General features: G+C 44.8%; 1 protein-coding gene across 2 annotated transcripts in view; it reads left to right on the forward strand.

Annotated features, from left to right (window-relative positions):
- The window catches only part of MALT1 (MALT1 paracaspase), a 59,759-nt gene that overhangs the window by 7,046 nt on the left and 30,074 nt on the right, over positions 1-22,639 (forward strand). The window contains exons 1-5 of one of the 2 annotated variants that reach the window (XM_069963188.1): positions 9,722-9,788; positions 11,891-12,057; positions 17,716-17,837; positions 18,180-18,330; positions 21,578-21,753. In XM_069963188.1, the coding sequence (XP_069819289.1) occupies positions 9,730-9,788; positions 11,891-12,057; positions 17,716-17,837; positions 18,180-18,330; positions 21,578-21,753 (675 nt within the window). In that variant the 5' untranslated portion in view covers positions 9,722-9,729. Of the gene's footprint in view, positions 1-9,721; positions 9,789-11,890; positions 12,058-17,715; positions 17,838-18,179; positions 18,331-21,577; positions 21,754-22,639 lie in introns of those variants that run through there. The other variant, XM_069963187.1, reaches the window with a different exon arrangement.

A 22,639-nucleotide genomic window follows, 5' to 3' on the forward strand; every position in this document is an offset into this window, starting at 1 on the left:
ATGACCGCCACATGTGTGTTTAGATATTTGTGTAATATAGTGTAGTATAAATTTTTTATTAGGTATTAACGTAAATTTTTATAAGTACTTCCTCCCTATCACTCCTTGTAGGCACATAGGCATGTAGGCACAGATAGTATCGCCTCCCTGTTTCTCCTTGTCCTGTCTCCCCGTTTCTCAGTGTAAATTATGCAGGCACAGTTATGACTGCCTCCCTGTATTACTGTGTAAATGTTTAGGTACAGATAGTAGTACAGATAGTACTTCCTCCTTGTCTTGCCTTGTTATGCAGGCTTAGGTATGAGTACATATAGTACTGCCTCCCAGTAAATGTTTAGGGAGAGATAGTACTATCTCCTTATCTTGTATATTATATATTAGCATAGCTACAATTGCCTCCCTGTAAATTATGTAGGTACAGATAGTCCTGCCTCCCTGTAAATTATGTAGGTACAGATAGTACTGCCTCCCTGTAAATTATGTAGGTACAGATATTACTGCCTCCCTGTAAATTATGTAGGTACAGATAGTACTGTCGTCCTGTAAATTATGTAGGTACAGATAGTACTGCCTCCCTGTAAATGATGTAGGTACAGATATTACTGCCTCCCTGTAAATGATGTAGGTACAGATATTACTGCCTCCCTGTAAATGTTTAGGTACAGATAGTACTGCCTTCCTGTAAATGATGTAGGTACAGATGGTACTGCCTCCCTGTAAATGTTTAGGTACAGATAGTACTGCCCCCCTGTAAATGATGTAGGTATATATAGTACTGTCTCCCTGTAAATGTTTAGGTACAGGTAGTACTGCCTCCTTGTCTTGCCGTGTAAGTTATGTAGGTTGTGCTGCCTATAAATGACACTGGTACAGATAGCAGTAAGTTTACCTGTGAATGAAGTAGGCACAGATAGTGTTGCTTTCCCATTTCTCCCTAGGAAGTGGGTTAAGTATCTTTTTGAAAAGAGGATTACAAAGTATTATTTAGACGTACAGGTCATTCATGTTCCACCAGGAATTCTAGAAACAAAGGATATGCAAAGCAGCTCTCACAACACCCTTTTGATGTAGCTTTCCTTAAAGTCAGGAGTCATAAAACATGACTGGGGATGTAGGTCAAGCTAGAAATCTCTCTGAAAGGAAACATTACCCATCTGTAGGCAGCTGTTTCCGGCTTTTTGCCCCTCAGAGAAGGGTGCTGGCTGGCTAGTGAGACGCCTATTGTAATGGGACCATCTCTCCCTAAACATCTCAGAAACCATGTTACTACACATATCACTGGCCCTAGTCTGGTACCCAATTAGCCATAGTTGTTGGAAGCCCCTAAATGGTGTGAGAGCAGTCTGAAACTAGATGGGAATCCTATTGCTCCTTCTCATTCATCTACACAGAATACAGGCAGGGGTAGGTGTATGGAGGCTTATGTAATGGATCTATTTTTATCCTATCTTAGTATTTTCATATGGAAAATACAGAGGACAAGTAACAAAAGGTTCCATTAGTCATTGATTGGTCCAGGTCTGAGTGTTTACACCCATACCGATGGGGAGAACAAGCCGGGAGAAGATGCGCTGCAGCCTGTCCACTCTCCGCTGTGAGTTAGAAAAGTGTCAGGCTTCATAGAGCTTCATTATAAGTCTGATTCCTTTTTGTAACTCAGAGCTGGGAGAGGAAGCGCTAAAGCACGTTCCTCTCCCCACTTCTAATCGATACAGGTGTGAACACTCAGACCCAGACCGATCGAAACTTTTGACATGTCTCTATGAAATGTTTTTTTTTTTTTGTAACAACAGTGACACTTTAATAGCATCATCATCACCCATCGGAGGATGTATGGCAATGAGAGATAACATTTATCTCCGTTGCTTAGCTCCTTAGATAATATGGTATTTAGGTGATGTAAGAAAGAGAGGATCCTAAAAGAAAGGCCCTATGACTGGTATTGCCTATTAAAGGGATATTCTACCTAAACATAACTTTTGATATGTTGCTGCCTATAGTGAGACTAACAATACCTTCCATATTTATTATCTATTCAGTATCCTTCCTCCAGTTCTGAGCTGCTGCTTTCTGAATAAAATAAATAAATAAATCTGTCCCCCCTCCCATCTGAGACGGCTGATGTAAACAAGTTCCTGATTGGCTTTATTTGCAACATTGTAGCTTCTTTGTAATGCTAGGAGGGTTATTCTGAGGTCAAGTTGCTGATGAACTCAATGGGGGAGATTTATCAAAGGGTGTAAAATTTAGACTGGTGCAAACTGCCCACAGCAACCAATCACAGCTCAGCTTTCCTTTCAGCACTGCCTAAAGCTGAGCTGTGATTGGTTGCTGTGGGTTGTTTGCACCAGTCTAAATTTTACACCCTTTGATAAATCTCCCCCAATGTGATTATCCCTCCAGGCATTACAAAGAAGCTACATTGTTTCATATAAAGCCAGTCAGTGACTTGTTTACATGAGCAGTCTCAGAAGGGAGGGGGGGAGGAGGGGGAGACAGAGAGGAAAGCTCACACACAGATTTGTATGTCTTCAGCAGAAAGCAGCAGCTCAGAACTGGGAGAAAGAGACTTAATTGATAATAACAAGTATGGAAGGAATTGTTAGTCAGCATGGGCAGCAATATATTTCAAAAGTTATGTCTGAGAGAAATAGCCCTTTAAATTCTTTAACCCCTTAAGTTCAAAGCCAATTTTCGTTTTTGCGCTTTTGCTTTTTCCGCTTTAGCACTTGCATTTTTTCCTCCTAGAGACCCATATGAGCCCTTATTTTTGCCACACAAATTGTACTTTGCATTGACAGACTTTATTTTCCCATAAAATATGCAACGAAACCAGAAAAAAATCATTTGCACTGTCAAATTGAAAAAAAAAAAAGGAATTTGTTATGATTTCAGGGAGTTTCGTGTTTGCGCTGTTCACCCTATGGTAAAACTGACATGTTATCTATGTTCCTCACATCAGTACGATTACAAAGATATGTAACTTGTATAACTTTTATTTTATTTGTTGGCTTTTAAAAAATGAAAACTTTTTTTTTTAAAAAACTAAAGGTGCTTAAAATTGCTTTATTCCCATCCTTAGGCTATGTTCACACTACTTAAAACTACGGCCGCTCGCTTCACTGTGGGTTATGGGAAGCTCTGATGCGGGCGCGCGCTGATGCGACCGCATCAGAGCTCTGCGGCCGGAAAGATCATCCGAGATGATCCGGCCAGCATTGGCCGTTCCGTGACCCGTCTGGGGTCACGGAGCGGCCAGTCTCATACGTAGTGTGAACATAGCCTTATAACGCTTTTATTTTTTGGTCTGTGGGGTTCTGTGAGGTGTTATTTTTTGTGCCATGATCTGTACTTTCTATCAGTAGCTTGCTTGCATATTTGCAAGTTTTTGATCACTTTTTATTACATTTTTCTGGATGTGATGCGACCAAAAACGTGCAATTTTGCACTTTGGAATTTTTTTTGCGCTTATGCCGTTTACCGTGTGAGATCAGGAATGTGATAATTTAATAGTTTGGGCGATTACGCACACGGCAATAACAAATATGTTTGTATATTTGTTTATTTATTTATTTATATTTATAAAATGGAAAAGGGGGGTGATTTGGACTTTTATTAGGGGAGGGGATTTTTTATTAATAAAAAAAAACATTTTTACTTTATCTTTTACTTTAACTAGAAGTCCTCCTGGGGGACTTCTATATACACAGCACTGATCTCTCATAGAGATCAATGCTGTGTATATACGCAGCAATGATCAGTGAGATCGGTGATACATTGCTCTGGCCTGCTGCAGCAGAGAGCAATGTATTGCCAATCATTGCGATGTTGAGGCCTGGCCCGGCCAGAAGAACAGACACCCGGGATGTGCGGAGCAGAGCATCTGTACCCACAATCTGACCCCCCCCCCCCCCCCAAACCACTTGTACCTTTGGATAGCTGCTTTTAATCCAAGATCTGTCCTGGGGTCCGTTCAGCAGGTGATGCAGTTATTGTCCTAAAAAAATACTTTTAAACTTGAAGCCCGTGCCAAATGGGAGTATCTGTGCCCTAACTTTGCACCACCCCTCCGTCCCTCCTTCCCACCCTCTTCATCATTAGGAATGCCACTGAAACATTTTCTTCATGCTAAACATTGCACAGGTCCTTAACGATCCAGCCCATGTGCCGGGCTGATACAGGTGGGGAATAGGAGGCAATCTGCCTGGAGCATTCCTAATGATGAAGAGGGTGGGGAGGAGGGATGGAGGAGTGGTGCAAAGTTAGGGCACAGATACTCCCATTTGGCACGGACTGCAAGTTTAAAAGTATTTTTTTAGGACAATAACTGCATCACCTGCCGAACCGACAACAGGACAGATCTTGGATTAAAAGCAGCTATCCGAAGGTACAAGCGGTTTGGGGGTTAATATTGTGGGTACAGAGTTGCTTTAAATGCAGCTGTCAGGTTTGACAGCTGCATTTAGATGCTTAATTAGCCAGCGCGCCGACGGGAACTTGCGTTGGCTAATGGAGGTGCTCCCCGGCTGCAGATAGAAGCCGGGAGCTGCGCCGTTCAGAGCGGGATCCCGGCGGGACCCCTCTCTAAACTCAACTCGCGCCGCCATGACATGCCAGGTACGTCATGGAACGTGAAGGGGTTAAGGCCTCCCATCCACCTTCAATAACTGACGGCCGAATGATCTCTAGACGGTCAGTTACAGTATCTCTCCTGCCTGCTGCCTGTCTTCCCCATAGTGTTCAACTTCCGAACCCAAACTCTCGCCATTTGATTATCGGTGGTAGAAGAAGTTGGATGCAGAACTAGGGACCCCTGGAAAACATGGATACAGCCTGTTGCTTATGGCTATATCCATGTTTTCCCAGACTCCATAGGGCTGCATTCAACTTCTTCAATCACCGATAATCAAATACTGAGAGTTTGGGTTCGGAAAAACCCGAACGTGCTTGAGGTTCGCTAATCTCTAGCGTGGATATATGTAAAGATACTCGCAGTAATAACTTCTCTTCTCCACTTCCCACTTCTCTGCACCACTAAACAGGAAACAAACAGTAAAACTCAAAACTCAAATACCAGCTGCTAGAGCACATAAAAGGTTGTTTTAGGTCATATAAAAAAATAGAAGATATATATATATATATATATATATATATATATATATATATATATACACACACTGTGATTTATGTTCAATTTTCAAGGATGGGACAAGATTTTTGGTACCCAGTGGCCAGGGTTGGAGTTTAAAGAGTCACTGTCGTATTTTTTTTTTTGCAGAAATCAATAGTCCAGGCGATTTTAAGAAACTTTGTAATTGGGTTTATTAGCCAAATCTGCCATTATCTGCATGTAAAAAGCCTTTTCCCAGGTCCCCCCCTCCTTCCTCTTTTTCATCCACTCTGAAAAATCTGAAAATTGTGACTTGTTGCAGGAGTCGTCCCCTGTCTGCTCTATGGAGAGGGGAGGGGGGAGGAGGAAGGAGGGAGTTAGCCGGCAGCAGAAAGCAGATAACAGAGGATTACAGGCACGGAGCTGGGTGACAGCTGTAATCCGAGCTCAGACAGGTCACTGGTGACTGTCACAGAAGATATCCCGTGAGGGATTTGTAGATTAACTCTTTGTTGTCCTGTTTTGGTCTTTTCTTTAGCTCTCTCCATAGGAGAACAATGAAGACAGGGGGGAGAGCTTCAAACTGCTTTTTCATGATAAAAATGCATTTTTCGGATAATAAACCCAATTACAAAGTTTCTTAAAATCGCCTGGACTATTGATTTCTGCAAAAAAAAATTCCACGACAGTGACACTTTAAGCATGCATCACCTATACCTTCTCATTTTCACACAGTTTCTTGCAAAAACTGTAAACTTTACTGAACAGTTTATCAGTAGAGTACAGTGCAGTAGTCCTTATTCACACGGTGCAGAAGAATGCTTTGGGTTTGAGTGATGGTACACAGGTCACTTCCTCTTTAAATAGAGTACCTCTTTACCTCTGATAGCAGGTTGACTTAATACTTTGCTCTAGGTCCTGTTACAGCAGCCCCCCTCCCCAGTCCAAGTGATGGCTTGCAGTTGTTCAGCCAATGGGAGCTGAGCAAGCTGAGTCACCTGACAAGGCAGGGGAGGGGGGGGGGCTGCTGTAACAGGAGAAGGAGCTGAGAGAAGAGCTTGGTGACGACAGTAATTAGGTCTGTGTGAGTCAGGACACTTCCTGGTGGGGATGGAGGGGGGAAAAGGCAGGGGAGGGAGGCAGATAGGTGATTGAAGCATATTACAGAGTTATATAACTTTGTAATGTGCTTCAATTACTGGGAAAAAGTTTTTTATGGCACTTGTCCTTTAAGGATGCTTAGTCCAGTAAAGATTAGACTCTACCAGCAAGACCCTTCACAGCCTTGGCTTGACTGAAGGATAAGAAGAATACAGGGCCGATTTTAGCTTGTCTGCTGCCTGACGCTAGATTAAATTGTGTAGCAACTATTCCCACGTTACCTGAGCTATCAATAAACTTTTTTTTGTCATTTTGTATTATGAGGGTCTGTAGTTGTTGTGCTGTATTATGATGTTCTGCAGCAACAGTGCTATATGCTGGAACTTGTAGTACAACAATTGCAGCTAAAAGATGATGTCTTTATAAAGTAAGAGGCCATTACTTTTAAAGGTTAGCAGTGCTATACAGATATCATAATGCACATAGATTATTGTAATACACCTTGGCTGCTGCAGAACCTCCTCATACACCTCAGATGCCACAGAAGTCTCTTACTTTAAAGAACCAGAATCATCTTTTAGCTGTAAGTGTTGTACTACAAGTTCAAGCATATAGCACAGAGGAGCTGAGAACTGGATTCTGACATAAATGATGAGGCTGTGCACACCAGTGCTACCTGCTGTGCATGAAGTGGCAGCCTGGCCCTCCGGAGACAGCAGGACCAGGGGCGGTCTTGGCATTTCTGGGGCCCCAAGCGAAGTTATGTCTGCCCCCCCCCTCGACACGCACTCCACAACAATAGACTGCATGCACTCCACAACAATAGACCGCTGTGTGCTGCCCCCAGTAGTATATACCCCTTGTGTGCAGCCGCCAGTAGTATATACCCCTTGTGTGCTTCCCCTCAGTAGTATATACCCCTTGTGTGCTTCCCCCAGTAGTGTATAGATGCCTGTGTGCTCCTCTAGTTATATATAGCCCCCCGTGTGCTCCCCCAAAAGTATATAGACCCCCTGTGTGTTGTCCCAGTTGTATATAAACCCCCTGTGTGCTGCCCCCAGTCGTATATACCCCGTGTGCTGCCCCCAGTTACATATACCCCCTGTGTGCTCCCCCACTAGTCTATAGACCCCCTGTGTGCTCCCCCACTTGTATATAGCTCCCCTGTGTGCTCCCTCAGTGGTATATAGCCCCCCTGTGTGCTCCCCCACTTGGATATAGACCTCCTGTGTGCTCCCCACTTGGATATAGACCCCTGTGTGCTCCTCCAGTAGTATATAAACCCCCTGTGTGGTTCCCCCAGTAGTATATAGACCCCCTGTGTGCTCCACCAGTATTATATAGATCCCTGTGTGCTCCCTCAGTAGTATATAGACCACTGTGTGCTCCTCCAGTAGTATATAGACCCCCTTGTGTGGTGCCCCCAGTTATATATATACCCCTTGTGTGCTTCCCCAGTTATATATAGACCCCCTGTGTGCTGCCCTCAGTAGTATATAAAAGGACGCTGGTTGACCTCAGGGAGATCAACCAAAACACCGCAGAGACACCATCACGTGTCTCAACGTCAGTGTATTCTAGAACATTGCCCCCTGGGAAATCAAATATGCAAAAGAACACTGCAGAGACACCATCACGTGTCTCGACGTCAGTGAACTAGCCAGACCTTCCCTCCGGGAAGGAACAACCAAGCCAAAGGCGTTCTCCAGTTAAGGAGACCACCTCAGCAAGGTATCCATCCACAGACAGCTGTTTCGGGGCTTTTGCCCCTCATCAGTGTGGAGTAGGTTTCTGGCTAGTGGGAGCAATGACTAGTAGGTGCATGCAAAAGGACGCTGGTTGACACCAGGGAGATCAACCAAAACACCGCAGAGACACCATCACGTGTCTCAACGTCAGTGTATTCTAGAACATTGCCCCCTGGGAAATCAAATATGCAAAAGAACACTGCAGAGACACCATCACATGTCTCGACGTCAGTGAACTAGCCAGACCTTCCCTCCGGGAAGGAACAACCAAGCCAAAGGCGTTCTCCAGTTAAGGAGACCACCTCAGCAAGGTATCCATCCACAGACAGCTGTTTCGGGGTTTTTGCCCCTCATCAGTGTGGAGCAGGTTTCTGGCTAGTGGGAGCAATGACTAGTAGGTGCATGCAAAAGGACGCTGGTTGACCTCAGGGAGATCAACCAAAACACCGCAGAGACACCATCACGTGTCTCAACGTCAGTGTATTCTAGAACATTGCCCCCTGGGGTCAACCAGCGTCCTTTTGCATGCACCTACTAGTCATTGCTCCCACTAGCCAGAAACCTACTCCACACTGATGAGGGGCAAAAACCCCGAAACAGCTGTCTGTGGATGGATACCTTGCTGAGGTGGTCTCCTTAACTGGAGAACGCCTTTGGCTTGGTTGTTCCTTCCCGGAGGGAAGGTCTGGCTAGTTCACTGACGTCGAGACATGTGATGGTGTCTCTGCAGTGTTCTTTTGCATATTTGCTCAGTAGTATATAGACCCCCTGTGTGCCCCACCAGTAGTATATAGACCCTCTGTGTGTTCCCCCAGTAGTATATAGACCCCCCATGTGCCCCACCAGTAGTATATAGACCTCTGTGTGCTCCTCCAGTAGTATATAGACCCCCTGTGTGCTGCCACAGTAGTATATAGACCCCTGTGTGCCCCCCAGTTATATATAGACCCCCTGTGTGCTGCCTCAGCAGTATATAGACCCCTTGTGTGCCCCACCAGCAGTATATAGACCCCTGTGTGTTCCCCCAGTAGTATATAGACCCCCTGTGTGCTATCCCAGTAGTATTTAGACTCCCTGTGTGCTCCCCTAGTAGTATATAGCCCCCCTGTGTGCTCCCCCACTTGGATATTGACCTTCTGTGTGCTCACCCAGTTGTATATAGACCCCATTCTGCTACCCCAAGTAGTATATAGACCCCCTGTGTGCTGACCCAAGTAGTATATAGACCCCTCTGTGAAGCACCAGTAGTCTATAGCCCCCCGTGTGCTCCCCCAGTTATTTATAGCCCCCCTGTGTCTTCCCTGTTATATAGCCCCACTGTGTGCTCCCCCCATTTATATAGACCCGTGCTGTGTGCTCCCCCTCCCATATAGTATATAACACAATAAAACAAACACTTATACTCACCTGGGTCCGGGCGTCTCCTCTTCTCTTCACTCTTGTGGCTGCAAGGGTTTTCCCTGCGGTCACAAGAGGCTGCGCTCCCCTTGTCCTGGCGCCGATGCTCCAGTGATGTCACTGGAGCACCGACACCACAAGGACAGAGCGGCCACTTGTGACCGCAGGAAAAACACTTCCTGCGGCCACAAGAGTGACTGACAGGAAGGCAGCCAATGGCTCCCGCTGTGTCAGTGCTGCTTCTGCCTGTAACTGTGAGCGCTCATTACGAGTGCTCATAGTTACAGTTCAGATCACAGCAGCGAGCGGGGCAGCGGCCCTGTCTAGCGGTCTTGAGCACAAGAGAAGAGCGGGGCGTGGGGGCCCCCCTGGATGTTGGGGGCCCCAAGCGATTGCTTGGGGTGCTTGGTGCCAAAGACCGCTACTGATTGGTATACACACTGTACATATGAGGTCTGTGTAGAAATAATGGAAGCAGTGAGGGAAGAGCTGGAGATCTTCTGAGAGGTTCAGGACAGGACTTACAGATTGTTATGGTCCTAAGCCTGTGTTTTCTGCCTGCCCTGTAAGAACTGAGCAGCCTGTGGGCTATGGACAGACTCTCCCCTCTTACTCTTTTATCCCCCGACTCAACTGCTGAGAACACTTTATAGGAGCCAGGACACACTAACTGCATGAGTGAAGCAGAGCCCTTCTATACAACCAGGAAGAAGGGGGGGGGGGGTTAACCCTTGGATGACACTGACAACAAACAACAGGACTGCAGGGCAGCTGTATCTCTACTGCCCGGCTTTCCTGCTCTCTGCATGACTTATCTCCTGGTTGCCCTGTAACATAGATGAGTGTCAGGGATTACACTCACCTTAGCTTTTAACTTTGCCCACCAGTGCTGCATGCCAAGAACAGATCGATGGCCTCAGTATGAGCAGCTGTCCGCTCTCAGAATACTGCCCCCTGCAGGCGGGGAGGAGCCTTGTCTGAGGCAAAACGCTATCTGCTTCTCTGCCACAGATTACACAGATGCCGGACACTGCTTGGGGAGGAAGCTGAGACAGAGCACAGGGACAGAGCACACTGTTAGGAGGTCTGGGCTGCAAATGGGAAGATTCTGCCGCCCCCTGCAGGCTCCCAAAATCTGCCGCCTGAGGCGGCATCCTCATTCTGCCTCATGGCAGAAACGGGCCTGGAAGAATACTGTACTCAGAGGAAATTCTGTCTAGGCCATCACATGACACCCATGGGGTGTATGCAGGAGCACAGTCACCAACAAAAAAGACAATTGGCACTGTCCTTGACCAGAAGCCAGAAAAAGGAAATGGCAGAGCAGAGGGGCACTGCGGCAATTAGCAACTTCTCCAAACCCCTGACTTGAGACATGACACAATACATAGCACCCCTGAGACAGTGAATAAGGCAATAGAGTGTGCTGTCCTACATAGTAATATACTTCAGCAATAGGAGAAATGGGCTTCTAGGACACTGCACAGTGAAGAGAGGGTTGAAATTTAGGATACTGGTGATAGTAGTCCTGCACTTACTGTGTGCATATCTCTTGGCTAATGATGGTTGACATGCCCTTGATGATGATAAATAAATAACTAGAGACAGGGAAAGCTTGCAAAGTTGTTAATGTCGCTTACATGATCGTGTCCTTTCAACATGATAAAAGACAAAGATCAGCTGACATTGTGCATGTCAGCTGATTCTTGCCTTTTAACATGTCCATTTACACCAAACGATTATAGTCAGGAATGTCCATTAATCAGCCAAGTACGGACGATAATTGCTTGGTGTAATAGGGCTTTAAGTCTTGTGCAATTGCCAGATCCAGGGTGCACAAACTTTTTTACTGCCCTTCCCAGCTGCGGGGTGCAGAGTCTTACAGGTTATGTAAGCTGCAGGTGTGCTAGCTGAGGATGAAAGGTCCTTGCACAACTGCCTCTAACAGGCTACACATTTCTTCTCATATCTCTCCTGCACTTGAGACTGCTCTACATACGGACTCTTATTTCCTTCTGTATGGATGATGTTTTTCTTATAGAAGGTTTCTACAGTTTTACTAACTTTGTCACAGCCATAGCAGATAACCTTGTCATAGCCATTAAATTGCGTGGTTACAGATTCAAGGTGAAATGTAAAACATTCTGCAATGTAAAACAGCTTCAAACAGTATGAAGTATAAAAGGCACATAAAACAACTGACTAGAAGTAGTGTAATAGAACCTGTGGGACACTGCATACTCCCCTTCTTTGGCATAAGCTGTCCTTTGCACTTTGTAAAAACATAGATCAGCACCCATAAACGAAGACCTCTACTGATCGTAACAATGAACCATTGTTTCCTTTACTGTCTTCCTCACTTCCTTCATCCACTGTCTGCAGTGAATTGAGATGGCTGCATTGTGGTTGTCATTGTGCATGGAAAACCTAGATGGGGATGGACAATGGGAAAACTTAGGAATGGGGCATCAATAAAGCACTGGGATCAGCTAACATTATAAATGCTAAATACATTATATACTTTTTTCTACAGTTCCTTGGAAGTTCATCAGTGTTCTCTAAAAGTGATGGAGCCAGAAGGAAGTCCTGCTCGCAGTCTGCTGAGACTGATGGGTGATCAGGGATGTACAACAAAGGAACTGACAGATTTTTTACAAAGCATTGGCCAGTCGAATGCTATCCAGATCCTAAGTCCCCCAGGTAAGACAGGGGTTATTTGGGAAGCTGTTTTTGAGGATCCCCAGCATCTTTGCAGAATGCAATCTGATCAGCCTCTTTAGGATCTGTACTGCTTCAAGGGGTATTTCACTCAAACATACCTTTTGATATGTTGCTGCCCATAGTGAAACTAACAATTCCTTCCATACTTCTTATTATCTATTCAGTCTCCTTAACCCAGTTCTCAGCTGCTGCTTTCTGCTGAAGACACAAAAATCTGTGTGTGAGTTTTTCTCTCTGTCTCCCCCTCCTCCCCCTCCATTCTAAGACAGTTGATGTAGACAAGTCCCTGGCAGGCTTTATGTGCAACATTTTACCTTTTTTGTAACACTGGGAGGGTCATTTTGAGGTCAAGTTGCTAATGAACTCACCGTGAATGACACTCCCAGCATTACTAAGAAGCTACAATGTTGCAGATAAAACCTGCCAGGGACTTGTTTACATCAACTGTCTGAGAATGGAGGGGGAGACAGAGAGAAAAGCTCACACTTCGATTTTTGTGTCTTCAGGAAAAAACAGCAGTTGAGAAATGAGGGAAGAAGACTGAATAGATAATTACGTATGGAAGGAATTGTTAGTCTCACCATGGGCAGCAACATATCAAAAGTTATGTTTGAGTGGACTACCCCTTTAACCTCTTAACGACGCATGACGGGTATACCCGTCATGCGGCCGTTAAGAGTAAACAGAGAGGGCTCCCGGCGTAAGCCCTCTCTGCAGCCCGCGGTCCCCGGTTGCTAAGTGCAGCCAGGGACCGCGTGTATTAGCCGGCACGGCCGATTGCCGCGGCCGTCTAATTTCTATTCAAATGCCGCTGTCAAAGCTGACAGCAGCATTTGAATAGCAGCTGTGCCCCCTCTCCCTGGTGTCCAGTGGGGGATCGATGCGATCGCGGAGGGGAGATCCGTTCTAATGAGCCGGCCGGGGCTCAGCGTCGTAATGACGCTGATCCCGGCTCGGCAATCTATTCAGATGGTCTGCAGCAGACCATTATAATAGAGCACCGATCTGATGGATCATTGCTCTATTATATACACAGGATTGATCTCAATTGGAGATCAGTTCTGTGTATATAGAAGTCCCCCAGGGGGCTTCATATTACTGTGAGTGAAAGTGAAAAAAAGTGTTTTTATTAATAAAAAATCCACTCCACTGATAAAAGTCTGAATAAACAAATAAAAATAAATAAATAAACATGTTTGCTATCGCCGCGTGCGTAATCGCCCGAACTATTAATTAATCACATTCCTGATCTCGCACGGTAAACGGCGTCAGCGCAAAAAAATCCCAAAGTGCAAAATTGCGCATTTTTGGTCGCATCAAATCCAGAAAAAATGTAATATAAAGCGATCAAAAAGTCGCATATGCGCAATCAAGGTACCGATAGAAAGAACACATCATGGCGCAAAAAATGACACCTGACACAGCCCCATAGACCAAAGGATAAAAGCGCTATAAGCCTGGGAATGGAGCGATTTTAAGGAACTTATATTTGTTAACAATGGTTTTAATTTTTTACAGGCCATCAGATAAAATAAAAGTTATACATGTTACATATTGTTTTAATCGTAATGACTTGAGGAACATATATAAGAACTAAGTTTTTCCATAGGACAAACGGCGTAAAAATGAAGCCCCCCCAAAGAAAAATAATTGTGTTTTTTTTTCAATTTCACTGCGCATATAATTTTTTTCTGGTTTCGCAGCATATTTTATGGAAAAATTCAGCCTGTCATTGCGAAGTACAATTAATGACGCAAAAAATAAGGGCTCATGTGGGTCTGTAGGTGTAAAATGCAAGTGCTATGGCCTTTTAAGCACATGGAGGAAAAAACGAAAACGCAAAAACGAAAGTTAGCACGGTCCTTAAAGGGTTAAGGCAGTATGGTTTTCTCTAGGAGTAGATAGGGGAGAGGGACCCTCAGGTTTCTCTAGGAGTAGATGGGGGCAGTGGCGGATTATAATATGGGCGGTTTGGGCGGCCGCCCGGGGCCTGAGGCTCCGGGGGGGCCCATGCCCCGCCGCTCACATTATAATCCGCCACTGAGTCTTAGTCCCCCAGCTGCCGGGGGTGTCCCGTCCTATCCCCGGCAGCGCGCGCATCAGAGAGCTCCCCATGCGCCTGTGGCTGTGACTTCAGGCGCACGGGGAGCTCTCTGATGCGCGCGCTGCCGGGGATAGGACGAGACTCCCCGAGCAGCCGCGCATCAGCCGGAGGCTGCAGAAGGAGAGAGGCTCGAAGGGGGAACGGACGGCAGGTGAGTTGTGTTGTTTTTTTTTTGGTTTGTTTTGTTTTATCTGCTGGGGGGGACGGGGGACCATCTATAAGGGAGGGGGGAGAGGGGGACAATCTATAAGGGAGGGGGGAGAGGGGGACTGTCTATAAGGGGGGGAAGAGGGGGACCATCTCAGGGCCGGCGTCAGCACCCGGCCAACTAGGGCAAGTGCCGGGGCCCACAGCGCCTCTAGGGGCCCAGTCCCGTCTGTTGCTACTTTTTTTTTTTTTCTCTGTCAGGGAAAAAAAAGTGTAGTAACAGAGAGGACTGGGCCCCCAGAGGTCGCATGGGACAAGAGTCCCAGGCACTTGTCTCTTTGCACAAAACTTCAGAGTGCTGCTGCAACTATGGGGGATGAAGGACCTTTCAGCAGCTATGGTGGATAAAGGACCTTTAATGATGTCACTGGTCATGTGATCGGACACGTGATGGAGGGCAGGTAGGCTCTGGAAACTGTTCTGTTTGTACTGGGGCTTCTAGTTTTCTGTGTACAGGCCCAGCTGTGATACTGTATATATAACAAGAACATGCTGAGACCTCTAGACCAGAGGGCTCAGCATGTCCATGTGTGTATATATATATATATATATATATATATATATATATATATATATATATATATATATATATATAACTGTAGGGGCTGTATACAAGAGAACTGAAAGCCCCAGCATGTCCATGTTGTGTAAATATACTGTATATCACTGCAGGAGCTGTATACAAGAGAACTAAAAGCCCCAGCATGTCCATGTTGTGTATATATATATATATATATATATACACTGTATATCACTCCAGGAGCTGTATACAAGAGAATTAAAAGCCCCAGCATATCCATGTTGTATATATATACTATATATCACTGTAGGAGCTGTATACAAGAGAACTAAAAGGCCCAGCATGTCCATGTTAAATACACATAGCAGGAGCTGTATGCAGGAGAACTAGAGACTCTAGTTCTCCTGTATACAGCTCCTGCAGTGATATATATATATATATATATATATATATATATATATATATATATATATACACACACACATACACACACACAACATGGACATGCTGATACCTCTAGTTCTCCTGTATACCGCTCCTGTCTGTGATATATAGAACATGAACATGCTGGCGCTTCTAGTTCTCTCCTGTATACAGCTTTTGCAATGTGACAATCACAGAGATCAGGAGAAAGATATGCAGCAGCCGCATGTTTCTTCTGCTGCAAATCTTTCCTCGCCTGTATCTCCATGATTTGCTCCTCAAAGGGGCCCGCTAAGGCTCTGTCGCCCAAGGGCCCACAAAAACCTGGAGCCGGCCCTGGACCATCTCCTATAAGATCAGCACCCTCCTCTCCTGACATCCTCTGTGCTGCTGTGTCCTCCCCTATAAGATCAGCCCCCTCCTCTCCTGACATCCTCTGTGCTGCTGGGACCTCCCCTATAAGATCAGCCCCCTCCTCTCCTGACATCCTCTGTGCTGCTCGGACCTCTCCTATAGATCAGCACCCTCCTCTCCTGACATCCTCTGTGCTGCTGTGACACTGTGTCCTCTCCTATAGGATCAGCACCCTCTTCTTCTGACATCCTCTGTGCTGCTGTGACCTCCCCTATAGAGCAGCACCCTCCTCTCCTGACATCCTCTGTGCTGCTGTGACCTCCCCTATAGATCAGCACCCTCCTCTCCTGACATCCTCTGTGCTGCTGTGTCCTCCCCTATAAGATCAGCCCCCTCCTCTCCTGACATCCTCTGTGCTGCTGGGACCTCCCCTATAAGATCAGCCCCCTCCTCTCCTGACATCCTCTGTGCTGCTCGGACCTCTCCTATAGATCAGCACCCTCCTCTCCTGACATCCTCTGTGCTGCTGTGACACTGTGTCCTCTCCTATAGGATCAGCACCCTCTTCTTCTGACATCCTCTGTGCTGCTGTGACCTCCCCTATAGAGCAGCACCCTCCTCTCCTGACATCCTCTGTGCTGCTGTGACCTCCCCTATAGATCAGCACACTCCTCTCCTGACATCCTCTGTGCTGCTGGGACTTCTCCTATAGGATTAGCACCCTCCTCTCCTGACATCCTCTGTGCTGCTGGGACCTCTCCTATAGGATTAGCACCCTCATCTCCTGACATCCTCTGTGCTGCTGTGACCTCCCCTATAAGATCAGCACCCTCCTCTCCTGACATCCTCTGTGCAGCAAGGGACCAAACATTATGTTTATTGGGGACAGCATGGGGGGGGGCAGTAGTGGATTACAATGTGGGTGGATTGACCGGGGGGGGGGGGGGGGGGCAGGTTGGGTGGACAGCCCGCGGCCCAGGGTACATTTAATCCGCCACTGGATGGGGGGGGGGGGGGAGTTGGTATTCTCCAGCTTTTTTTAGGAGTAGATTAGGGGGAGCAAGGACTCTCAGGCTTTCTCGAGGAGCAGATTGGGTGGGACTGGGGAATCCTGGGCCTCCTCTTGTGATATTAATTTATATGGAGGGATCGAGACAGAGCGCCGCCAGCTGAATGAGCATACATAGGTTCCTTTAGTGTAGCCGATTAATGTATTAAACCGCACTGTAATTACAAGACATTGACCCTAACTTGTCAAGAATATACATGACACATAGCTTCTCACTGATAACAAACAATCTATGGAAACCAGGATGTGGCAAACTTTATGAAATAGAAATAAAGAATATATTCAATACTTGTTTTTTTTCTATTGAACTTATTGAGATGTGTCATAGCGAGGCCACTTCCTTCTATTAAACTGCCGCCTTCTGCACGTGAGTAATACAAAGCCCCTGGGGGAGCAGATTTCCTGTGTGACACACTACAAGAACTCCACCTTACTACAGGGATGCAATACACTGCTCTCTCCCTTAGAGATTGTGAATGGTTTCTGATTGCAGGTTGGAAAGGCCTTGGACTCCATGTTACCAAATGGTTTCTAGCTTTTCATTTTCCACCCATGGTCAGAATGATTTAAACAGTATATGCTGGCAATATTGTATGATAAAATATAACTAAAATCTAAAACTAATATAGTATATGAACTTTAGGTATAGTAGACAGCAAGGATATAGGAAGAAAGATATGAAATAGAATAGAAAAATATATACGATAGATAGATAGATAGATAGATAGATAGATAGATAGGAGATAGATAGATAGGAGACAGATAGACAGATAGATAGATAGATAGATAGATAGATAGATAAGAGATAGATAGATAGATAGATAGATAGATAGATAGATAGATAGGAGATAGATGATATGTTTGTAATATAAAATGTTTGGATTAACCCTCATTCACAGCAAGTATAAAAGCATAACAACAGAATAATGGTATACAAGAATTACTATTATATTTTTTTAGGGGTGAAAGTAGTCGTACACCCAGAGTCAATGGCGGTTCGTTCTGGACAAATGGTCAAGCTGTGCTGCGTGGCCACTGAACATCCTGTTGTTAACTACCAGTGGTTCAAAATGAATAAAGAGGTAATGATTCATACAGATTTTGCTGAGAATTTAATTCAGATTTCCTAAAGGCTGAGATTGCCTTTAAATTATTAAATTCTAACTGCAGCCACTAGGGGGAGCTCATGAGTTTATTGCATACTGTTCTATGATTGAGTTTAATGTATAAACTGTATACACTAAGCTTCTAACTCTCTCCCATTGCAAACAACAACTATTTAATTTCAAGGAAAGGTAATCCACTTTAAGTCTCTGACTATTTTCCTGTCCTGTGACGTTAAATACACCAAAATACAATATACTGATAATGCATAATGACAATGTGTGATCACTAATTATTTTATTTTATAACTTAAACCCCAGGTGCAGTATGGTAATTCATCAGAGTTGAAATTTAATCCTGTGAATGTGGATGATGCTGGCTTTTACATTTGCCGAGTCAATGATTCTCAGACATGTGATTTCAGTAACTGGGCCAAACTGGAAGTTATTGAAAGCAATTTGGCATGTCATGGTAAGTTATGCAAACCACCCGCATGTGTGTTCTAAAACAATAAGTGCAACGAGAGACGATTCTTATGTTTTTAATGCTGAAGAAAATTGTAGTTGGTATTTGAATGCCTCATGTTTTTTTTTTATTGTAAATCTGTGAATTGTAGAATATTGTCTACTGTAAGTGTATTTGGTTGTAAAAAGATGAAGATAGCATATGTGTGATGTTAGAGCAAATGTACCAACACAACTATGGACAATTTTTTTCCAGTACATTGTTGGTGGTGGCGCGGTGATCTAGGTGCCGCCAGTACTTGGCATCATTTTCTTCTTTTGCACCGGTCCAGCTCTATGCACTGGAGGTGGGCCCGGTGCCCCCAGTGTGACCCTCCCCTCAGTTATGCACATTCTTTAGAATCAGTAAGGGCCGGGGGAGGGTATATCTTTGCACTGGAGGAGCTGGGCCCACCACTATTGCATAGAGCTGGGCCAGTGCAAAAGAAGAAAAACACGCCATGAAAAAAGGACCACGCCACCGGAATCCCCACGCCATTGCCAACAAGGTACTGAAAAAAAATTGTACGCTATGGTACACTCACTTTAGAACAGGTTTTTATCTTTCAAGCCCACTTAGCATTGCTTCAGGCAAGCTAATAGGACAATATATTATAAATATAACTACTATAATACTGCCTTGTATGTACAAGAATATAACTACTATAATACTGCCTTGTATGTACATGAATATAACTACTATAATACTGCCTTGTATGTACATGAATATAACTACTATAATACTGCTCCTATATACAAGAAAATAACTACTATAATACTGCTCCTATATACAAGAATATAACTACTATAATACTGCTCCTATATACAAGAATATAACTGCTATAATACTGCTCCTATCTACAAGAATATACCTACTATAATACTGCCCCTATATACAAGAATATAACTACTATAATACTGCTCCTATATACAAGAATATAACTACTATAATACTGCTCCTATATACAAGAATATAACTGCTATAATACTGCCCCCTATATACAGGAATATAACTACTATAATACTGCTCCTATATACAAGAATATAACTACTATAATACTGCTCCTATATACAAGAATATCACTACTATATTACTGCTCCTATATACAAGAATATAACTACTATAATACTGCTCCTATATACAGGAATATAACTACTATAATGCGGTTCAGGGAAGAAACAGAGTGCTGCACCTCACACCTATGGCTGATACTAGTGCCGCTAGGCTAAATAAAAAACAGAATTTAGTGTATGAATTGATCAAGCCATACTGCCCCATGTACCTCGTGCCGGTATCTGATACACATGGGTCCCTACACTAAGTCCACACCGTGCCAGTCAGTGGCCACCAACCCCGCAGGCGTGCACAGTCAGGGAACGGGGGCCATGGGACGGCCCTGCGACCCCCATGCCACAGGACCAGACCCAAAAACACCACACCAGAACCCGGCGAGCACCGCCGGCGGAGAAGGTCGCCCCCAAGCAGCACAAGTCTGGATAAGGTATTACACTCACCATAGCTGCGGCTACCATTCTGTGAGAGCAGCAATGGTAAGTGTAATACCATATCCATACTTGTGTCGTTTGGGGGCAGCCTTCCCCGCCGGTGGTGCTGGCTGGGTTTTGGTGGGGCTTTTTGGGTCTGGTCCTGTGACATTGGGGTTGCAGGGCCGTTCCATGGCCTCCCTTCCCTGCACGTGCACGCTTTGCGGGGTTGGCGGTTGCTGACCGACACGGTGTGGAGTTAGCGTAGGGACCCGTGTGGACCAGAGGACCTGCGTGGTGGTACACGGGGCAATATGGCTTGATCAATTCATATACAGACACTCTGGTATTGATTTTTAATATAGGCCTAGCGGCATTAGTATCAGCCATAGATGGGATGTGCAGCGGTTCCATTCTCTCCAGTTCGTGTTTTACAGTTCTCCCTCTCTGAACAGCTCGCACTCCTTTATAAGACCCACGTGACCAAAATTAGCAGGATATGCCTGTGCTCACATGTCTGGACCCTATGTCTTCCCCATTCTGTGAGAGCAGCAATGGTAAGTGTAATACCATATCCATACTTGTGTCGTTTGGGGGCAGCCTTCCCCGCCGGTGGTGCTGGCTGGGTTTTGGTGGGGCTTTTTGGGTCTGGTCCTGTGACATTGGGGTTGCAGGGCCGTTCCATGGCCTCCCTTCCCTGCACGTGCACGCTTTGCGGGGTTGGCGGTCGCTGACCGACACGGTGTGGAGTTAGCGTAGGGACCCGTGTGGACCAGAGGACCTGCGCGGTGGTACACGGGGCAGTATGGCTTGATCAATTCATATACAGACACTCTGGTGTTGATTTTTAATATAGGCCTAGCGGCATTAGTATCAGCCATAGATGGGATGTGCAGCCGTTCCATTCTCTCCAGTTCATAACTACTATAATACTGCTCTCTATATACAAGAATATAACTACTAGAATACTGATCCTATATACAAGAATATAACTACTATAATACTGCTCTCTATATACAAGAATATAACTACTATAATACTGCTCCCTATATACAAGAATATAACTACTATAATACTGCCTCCTATATACAAGAATATAACTACTATAATACTGCTCCTATATACAGGAATATAACTACTATAATACTGCTCCTATATACAAGAATATAACTACTATAATACTGCCTCCTATATACAAGAATATAACTACTATAATACTGCTCCTATATACAGGAATATAACTACTATAATACTGCTCCTATATACAAGAATATAACTACTATAATACTGCTCCTATGTACAAGAATATAACTACTATAATACTGCTCTTATATACAAGAATATAACTACTATAATACTGCTCCTATATACAAGGATATAACTACTATAATACTGCCCCCTATATACAAGAATATAACTACTATAATACTGCTCCTATATACAAGAATATAACTACTATAATACTGAATGGAGCATATATTTAAACATAATCTCCTTCCCTCACACATGAAATCTGTGCCCCCCACCCTGATGGTGATAATCCAGTAGACATCTGTACTGCCCTTTAGGGCCTCTGTATAAACAGGAGACGACCTGCAGCCTCACCAGTGTAGAACCAGCTGTGCTCACCTGAGCTGCCTGAACATGAGTAGAGCGGAGTAATAAAGTGTTCGCTAAGAAGGCTTTAGGTGTCTATGTGATGAATGAGAAGACTTTTGCTTTTCTCTTAGGAATCTCAATGTTACCAGACAACAGACTTCAGATATGTAATCAACCTCAGTCCCAAACCCTGGAGGTAGGGGCCAAGCTGGTGCTGGAGTGTGCCGCCATAGGGAAACCCTTGCCGCGTTATCAGTGGTACAAGAACGGCGTGGCACTGGTGGATGCCACAAACAGAGTGTATATGGTAAATTTTCTTGTTATGCTATATATGTCATAGATGACCCCTTAAAGGGGTTATCCAGCGCTACAAAAACATGGCCACTTTTCCCCCTACTGTTGTCTCCAGCTCAGGTGCAATTTGCAATTAAGCTCCATTTACTTCAATGGAACTGAGTTTCAAAACCCCACCCAAACTGGAGACAACAGTAGGGGGAAAGTGGCCATGTTTTTGTAGCGCTGGATAACCCCTTTAAATCGGTTATCCAGTGCTACGAAAACATGGCCACTTTTCCTCCTCTCTTGTCTTAAGATTGGGTGGGGTTTAAAACTCAGTTCCATTGAAGTAAATGGAGCTTAATTGCAAACCACACTTGAACTGGAGAAAAGAGAGGGGGAAAAGTGGCCATGTTTTTGTAGCGCTGGATAAGGAAACCTAGTTGTCAACCAGTAAGGCCAGTGGTTGCCACTGGTCTGGAGACCATCCCATTACTTTAGACTCCATTTCCAGTATGGACAACTATATATCATGCAGTGTATTTCCAGACTGATGTACAAAGTTAAACCCTGTGTGAACTAAGGCCCCCTAGCTCTGTATTTAGGACCTTGTAATTACATGGAGTAGAGGTTAAAGGGGTCTTTATGAATGCTTTGGCATGTAGTGACCCAGCTTATTTACAACCCCCACTGTTACTCTTTGTAGTCCAAAATCCAACTACATCCCATACTCACTGTAGCCTGTGGCAACCTCTAGTGATGCAAAAGTCCGACACATACCTGGGATACCTTAGAGCAGGTAAACTTCTATTTGAGATCCCATTTACCAGTACTAGCAAACAATGGCTATCTTTCTGGTGGATTTGTGTCATCCAGATACTTCAAAGCTGACCATTCAATTGACAAGGCCACATGCA

Source organism: Dendropsophus ebraccatus, chromosome 3 (genome assembly GCF_027789765.1).
Source record: "Dendropsophus ebraccatus isolate aDenEbr1 chromosome 3, aDenEbr1.pat, whole genome shotgun sequence".
Lineage (NCBI taxonomy): Eukaryota > Metazoa > Chordata > Amphibia > Anura > Hylidae > Dendropsophus > Dendropsophus ebraccatus.